Source organism: Mandrillus leucophaeus, unplaced genomic scaffold (genome assembly GCF_000951045.1).
Source record: "Mandrillus leucophaeus isolate KB7577 unplaced genomic scaffold, Mleu.le_1.0 Scaffold10, whole genome shotgun sequence".
Classification (NCBI taxonomy): Eukaryota; Metazoa; Chordata; class Mammalia; order Primates; family Cercopithecidae; genus Mandrillus; species Mandrillus leucophaeus.
The window spans coordinates 999455-1006821 of record NW_012098098.1 but is presented as its reverse complement, the minus strand read 5'-3'; the positions used below and the strand labels follow the sequence as shown (position 1 = coordinate 1006821).

Here is a 7367-nt window from a genome sequence, read left to right as displayed (position 1 = left end):
CGCCTGCCAGTATTTTATCCTTTAATGTGTTTGAAAGATAGTCTTTTTTTTTAAATATTGTTTTGTAAATTTTTAAAAATCTTAACTGCATAGACATTATCACAATAATTAAAAATAGAGAAAAAGAATAGAAAACTCGCTTCCAGCCTTAGAATACTAACTTGGCCACTGTTTTTTAAATATTCTTTTCCAGCCCTTTTCTGCAATACTTACTTTTTTGTTATCATTGTGCAACTGTCAAAAATTTACAATTTTTTTGGTGGTTCTCATTATATCATAAACATTGAAAAATTCAACTGCCGTGCATGGTGGCTCAAGCCGGTAATCCCAGCACTTTGGGAGGCCGAGGTGGGAGGATCACAAGGTCAAGAGATCGAGACCATCCTGGCAAACATGGCGAAACCCTGTCTCTACTAAACATACAAAAATTAGCTGGGCGTGGTAACACACACCTGTAGTTCCAGCTACTCGGGAGACTGAAGCAGGAGAATCGCTTGAACCCAGTAGGCGGAGGTTGCAGTGAGCCGAGATCATGCCACTGCACTCCAGCCTGGTAACAGAGCAAGACTCTGTCTCTAAAAAAGAAAAGAAAAGAAAAATTCAACTATGCATGGCACCAGTATACTTCTTAATGGTTGTTTATGTAGAAATAGTAAATTATAATTTGTTTACTATTTTCCTTTGAACTGTTAAGTAGTTTTCAACTATAAACACTTCACTGAATATTTTTGCATATATGGTTTTCTTTTCTTTTGAATTCTGTCTTTAACATAAACTCCCTGGATTTGCTCCCTGAATCAGAGGGTGTGAACAGTCAAGGATGGCTCTTGGCACATCCTACCCAGTTCTGTCCAGTAGAGTTATGTCAGCTTAGACTGCTGCCAGTGGGGTTCAGGAGAAGGTGGCTCCACCAGACCTTCACTGGGGGATTTGCCTTTTAAAGTGTTTTTATTCCAGTAGTGTTTTTAAAAATTGAGATAAAATCCACGTACCATGAAATTCACCCTTTTAGGTCATATAGTTCGGTGGGTTTTAGTATATTCACAAGGTTGTGCCAACATCTCCTTCAGGAACATTTCCTAAAAGAAACCTTAATACCCATTGTCAGCCACTCCTTCTTCCTTCCTCCAGCCCTTGGCAACCAGCCTGCTTTCTGTCTCTGTGGGCTTGCCTGTTCTGGACTTCTCATATCAATGGAATCCTAGAGCATCTGTTCTTTTGTGCCCGGCTTCCTTCCCTCAGCTTCAGGTTTTCACGGTGTGTCCACGCCGTGGCGCTGTCAGTGCCGTACTGCTTTCCACGCGAAGTAGTGCTCCACTGGGCGGGTCGGCCACGTGGTGTTTCTCCGTTCATCTGTTGCTGGGCATGTGGCTGTTCTAGATGGTACATCTTTCAGCTTTCAACTTAGAGGGTGCCTTGTGTAATGGGTGCCTTGTGTAATGTGCACTTCAGTTCTTTGTGGGGTGGATATCTTTGGTGGGTTTACGAATTGTGTTTCCTCTTGTATGAGTTACACGTTCATTTCATTAACCCATTTTTCTCCTGGAATTGGGATTATCTCTATCAACCTAACAAGATCGTCCTGTCGTAGAGAAATTAACCGTTGCTGTGTTTTAAGCAAAATGTTCCTCCAGGTGATGTTCTTTTCCCTTTAATATTACTTATTGTGGTGGGGATTTTTTTTGCTTCTGTAAAAGTTTTACATTTCATGTAGTTGAATTTTTATGTTTTATGATTTCTATTGTTTTACAGATGAGAAACATCCTTCCAGAGATAGAATAAAATTTCAATTGTTTCTAATTTTTATGTATATGATTGTTAAATATTTAATTCTTTCATATGTGTTAATTTGGTATGTGTTACAAGAGATGAGCGAAAGTTTTTCACTTGCAAACCAGTGGCCCCAAGAGCATTCTTTAAAAATCCCTTTTCTTCCTCATTATTTGGGACACCGTATCCTACAGATATTTTTCTTTTTCTTACTTTTTTCTTAACACACTGGCTTACTTGGGAAGTAAGTTCTGGCTGTGTGGACCGTGAGGGAAATGAGTAATTTAGATTCATCTGAAATACTGGTTAGTTGCAAGCTCTCATTGGCGTCTCTTCCAGATGGCCTCTGCTCATGCTTCCCTTTCTGCTTTTCTCCCACCTGGAGAGGAGAAGGGTGGTCATCTCGCAGCTGAGCCAGCCCTTCCTCCGGCCACCTGTTTCTAGCTTCAGAATGTGACTCTGGACAGCTGGTATCCCTGTCATGTTACTACTTTCAATTAATGGGATTTTTTTAAGCATACAACTAATTGGGAAAAACCTTAAATCTGAGAGTTTTCATCTGTGTAAGTTCTCTCAGCCAGATAAAGTTCTTCATCAAAGAACTTTTGACAAAAGTTCCTCTGTTTTATAGTGGAGAAAAAAAAAGTCTCCATAAAATTGGAGGCTGTCAGAAATAGCGGTTTCTAGACTTTTCTAGTGGTATGTTCCAGGCAGTCCATAGGTTACTTTGGTTGTGGTTACTTAGTATCTGTGTATAAATTTTATTTTCCCCTATTTAAAGAAATGTTTCCCAGAACCAGTTTTGGTAAGAATTGAGTTTTTCTGGTTTCCACGTGTTTTCTCTTGGAGGTTTTCACTTCAGCCTTTGCCTCATTTCTTTTTCCTGCAGCCTGACTGGCAGCCCTATTTGCCACAGAACGGAGACAACATTGAAGTCGCCTTCTCCTACTCCTCGGTCTTATGGCCTTGGTCGGGCTACCTGGCCATCTCCATTTCTGTGACCAAGAAAGCGGCTTCCTGGGAAGGCATTGCTCAGGGCCATGTCATGATCACTGTGGCTTCCCCAGCAGAGACAGAGGCAAGGACATGCGGGAAAGTGGCTTGTTTTCTTAGCTGTTGGACATCACCTTTCAGGGAGGGACAGGCCAAATGCCTGGGGTCTCCGTTGGAAGTACAGTTGACAGATAGGCTTAGCCTCGATGGCCACAATTGGTGGTTCCAGGGCCTCCGGAGCTGCTGGAGTTTGAAGAACTAGCTCAATCAGCGAGTGCTAGTGCTGGCCATTCTGTGGCCACACAACAGCAGAGAAGACTGTTTTGTACCAGATTTCAAGCTCCAAAGAAGTGCACCAAAAATATACCTTCTCTAAAAGGAAATGTAGGGTTAATCCTATGAGGCTCTAGTAGTTTTTATTAATAGAATATGCCTTAAATTTTAACTCTTAAACTCTTTAGGTGTTTGAATAGACTTAGTTGTGATACATGAATCTTTTATCAGACATTTGTTATTGGAAATTCTTGTGTTCAAATTTTTTAGGTTAAATTGATAAATATAAATGATGTTTTTAAAGCTGAAAGTTTCATTCTGGGCAGTGAGGGCATTTCAAGTTTCTTTTTTTTTTTTTAGTCAAAAAATGGTGCAGAACAGACTTCAACAGTAAAGCTCCCCATTAAAGTGAAGATAATTCCCACTCCCCCACGAAGCAAGAGAGTTCTCTGGGATCAGTACCACAACCTCCGCTATCCGCCTGGCTATTTCCCCAGGGATAATTTAAGGATGAAGAATGACCCTTTAGACTGGTAAGCACCCCACAGGATGCACTTCACCTCCCCAGCCTCCGTGGTGGGAGGAGGCACCACTGTTCCCGCAGCTCTTGGAAAGGAGATGTTGCTCAGCTTCTCATGGAGCCTGGACTCTGGTGATGCTGCGATGTTCAGGCCTTTGCCATGCTCTTAGGGCAGCCTGACTTCTCTTTTGAAACTTTCACAAGTATGATTGTGCAGTAAAAGCTTGAAGTTCCCTTTAACTGTTCTCCTTTCCTTCCTTCTCCCATTGAGCCAGTCAGCAAATCCGTCAGTCTTACCCTCAGACTACATCCTGGATCATTCCATCCTGGCCTTCTCCCCTCTCCCACCCTAGTCCAGGCCATTGTCATCTCTTGCCTGGACGGCATCAGTAGCTCCTGAATGCCACTGTGTTGCTATTGTTGCCCTAAATTCCACTCCTCTTGTAGCAACCTTGGTAGTCTTTTTAAAACATAGATGCTGACAGTTTGCCTCAAGCTCTCCAGTGACTGCCTATTCTGACTTCCTCACCTAGCCAAGCCCCCTGGTGTGACCCATGCAGCCCTTCAGAATCTGGCACTGCTTCCCCCGCAGTCCCTATACCTCCTCTCCCTGTGCCTGTTCCCTGCAGGGCAGCTGGGCTGACTTTCTCTTGGCCCATTAGCCAAGCTCATTTCTGCTTTCATGTTTGGACTAAGTTTGAACTCCATGCTGAAAGTAGGGGAAGGGGAAGCACTGAAGATGTGACCAGGATAGTTATAGAGTCAGATTTGCCTTTTAAAATAAGATGTCTCTGGCAGCCAGATTGGAGGGGCTCAGACCAGAGACGGGTAGACAGGAAGTGGTGGGAAGTTCATAGACCAAGGCGAGCCTGTGGGCCTGGAGAAGAGCACCTGGAGTCTGTGCTGCTGAGGAGTAGGTGCTGGGGGCCTGGGAAGTGAGAATGGGGTGACCCCTAGAGGGTGTATACAGTGTCCCATAGGAAAGTGAGCACATTTGGGAGGGATGGGGATGGAAGGTTGACCAGTGGCAGTGATACCAGTTAGCTCTGCCGCTGTCTTAGCACCGTGACCCTGCGTGGCTTGTTCCAACGTCCCTGCTCTCCTGCGGCCGTTTGCTCAGCTCTTCTGTCAGACGCAGATGGTTGCCAGCAATTGACATGAATGCCACTGCTACAGCGATGGTCTAGTACACTTTAAACATGTCTTTGGCCATTTCTTCTGTCATTTTGTCTCTTTCATGCACCTGCCAGGCACATAGTTCCTTCTTATCAGCCGTTTCCATGTGTCCAGGTCAGAGCACACAGGTCTCCTAAGCTGAAGCCTATGCCAGTGGGCCAGCCATCCAGGCCTTCTCTGTGGGCCACGGCATGGTGCTCCTGCAGAGGCGGCCCTGTGGCCGGATATGCCTTTATTGCCAGTAAAGATTGATCATTTTAATGCTGTGGCCTATTGTTTTTCAGGAATGGTGATCACATCCACACCAATTTCAGGGATATGTACCAGCATCTGAGAAGCATGGGCTACTTTGTGGAGGTCCTCGGGGCCCCCTTCACATGTTTTGATGCCAGTCAGTATGGTAAGTGGCGATGCTGTGCTAGCCAGATGGTCTTTCCACCCACTGTGGATGTCTGTTAAATGTTTGAGGAGTGAATCCCAGTTTTCAGTGATAGCTACGAAGGGAGTATGCACCGTGGGTTCCACAGCTGGGTGAGCCTGGGGTGAGGCTCTGAAACAGGTGTTGGTGGGTGTGACGTTCAGCTGAAATACAAGACAGACTGATTGGAGACAGGGGCATTCCTACTCTTTTTTCTTTTAAGTTAAAAGCAGCTCTGCCATATATTTTGCTCCTTTTCAAGTGAGTGAAAAATCGTTATCCTGAGCACCACAAATGAAATCAGATCACAGTTAGTCCCTGTGTGTTGCTGGACCCTGGTCCTCTACTTTTTATAGCCCCTTTTAAAGTGGTACAGGGCGGCACAAACCAGACTGTTAGGTGTCAGTAACCTGAGACATGGACCCGGTGACACACTGTGTTTCTGCAGCGGTGGTGTCCTGTTATTCAGAGGTGACAGTTCCCAGCCTTGGTTCTTTGTTCACCAGGCACTTTGCTGATGGTGGACAGTGAGGAGGAGTACTTTCCCGAAGAGATTGCCAAGCTCCGGAGGGACGTGGACAATGGCCTCTCGCTAGTCATCTTCAGTGACTGGTACAACACTTCCGTTATGAGAAAAGTGAAGTTTTATGATGAAAACACAAGGTACTGATGATATGCATTGGTGTTTGTATAAGAAATGTGACTTTTGGTGAATTAAATTCTACCCAGCAAATACTTACGTGATGATTTGACCTGTTGGTGGTCTTTCAGTTAGTACAGACATATTCAGAGAGCTTGATTAGAAAAAAAACCCTTTCAACTGAGTGCGGTGGCTCATGCCTGTAATCCCAGACACTTTGGAAGGCTGAGTTGGGCAGATCGCTTGAACCTGGGAGGCCAAGGCTGCAGTGAGCTGAGATCAAGCCACTGCACTCCAGCCTGGGTGTCAGAGAGACCCTATCTCAAAGAGGAAAAATAAAACACACAAAAAAAGAAAATAGTCCTTTATACAGTAGAGATGTTCTTGAAAGTGGCTCATGTTCTTGAAAGTTGCTCATAAAGTAAGACATTTACTGACCGTGAGTACTATTAATAATATAGAGGGTTGTCTTTCCTTGTTGATCTTAGATATGAGATACTTCTACTTTAAATTTCTGTTTAATTCTTCTCCACTCTCACTCTATTACTGAGTATATGTAAACTTAAATGCACCAAAGGAACTGTTACTTAAAGAATATTTCGAGTAAATTAATTATTTTATATTTAATTATTGTATATTTACAATAACTAATTTACTTATATTTATAGTAATTAATTTACTCAAGGGGAAAATGTCCTCCCGTTAATTGGGATCAAGGATTCCCAATGTATTATAAACATAATCACCTTTATGTTTTGAATTGGTTTCTTTAGAATCTGTGACTGAATCTTTCTGTGCTTCTTTCTCCTTTCACTGAGCTTTCCTGGGTCTAGGCTAAGCAGTTATCTCTGGTGTGTTTCAGTGAAGTACTGATTTTCATTTCATAAAATAAATTTCGCTTTAATTAATTCTGCACATCAGCAGAAGCATTTACATTTGCAGTTTTACCCAAACCCAGACAGTTGGTTTCCGTTGAAACCTTAGTGTGGAAGGACTGGATTATGGCAGGAGAAATTGAGTTTTGTCATAGAGACTAAATAACTGTGTATGGGGTGTCTTCGTTCCCTGTTCCCTGTGTGTCTGTTACCACTTTCCCAGGCAGTGGTGGATGCCGGATACTGGAGGAGCTAACATCCCAGCTCTGAATGAGCTGCTGTCTGTGTGGAACATGGGGTTCAGCGATGGCCTGTATGAAGGAGAGTTCACGCTGGCCAACCATGACAGTAAGGCTCTGTGTGTTTCCCGAGGGCGTGGTCTTAGGTGTGAGAGCAGAAGTTGTACACCTCTGAGGTCTAGGTTTCTTGAGAAAGAAAATGATGATCCCTCAGTTAGTGGAGTCTGTGGAAAGAACTCATCAGTATTTTCAGAAGTACATCTGTGAGACTCTAGTTTTATCCAGATTTTTTTTAATGAAAATATTTTATGTAGCCATTCCTAATTTTAGTGCTACCTATTAGAGTCTTTATGTAATAGTCCTAAATAGGAACTACCTCCTAGCTTCCTAATTATTTACAAAGTTCTATTCATGAAGTAACTTTGTGTTTCTCGTGTAGGAAGTTTCCCCACAGATAAGGTTT

The 7367-nt window shown here is 43.3% G+C and overlaps 1 protein-coding gene across 1 annotated transcript in view; it reads left to right on the top strand.

Annotated features, from left to right (window-relative positions):
* MBTPS1 (membrane-bound transcription factor peptidase, site 1) overlaps positions 1-7367 on the top strand; it is a 62232-nt gene that overhangs the window by 37907 nt on the left and 16958 nt on the right. Inside the window, exons 13-17 of the mRNA XM_011971284.1 lie at positions 2660-2848; positions 3397-3569; positions 5017-5132; positions 5657-5813; positions 6889-7013. Of these exons, the coding sequence (XP_011826674.1) occupies positions 2660-2848; positions 3397-3569; positions 5017-5132; positions 5657-5813; positions 6889-7013 (760 nt within the window). The remainder of the gene's footprint in view (positions 1-2659; positions 2849-3396; positions 3570-5016; positions 5133-5656; positions 5814-6888; positions 7014-7367) is intronic.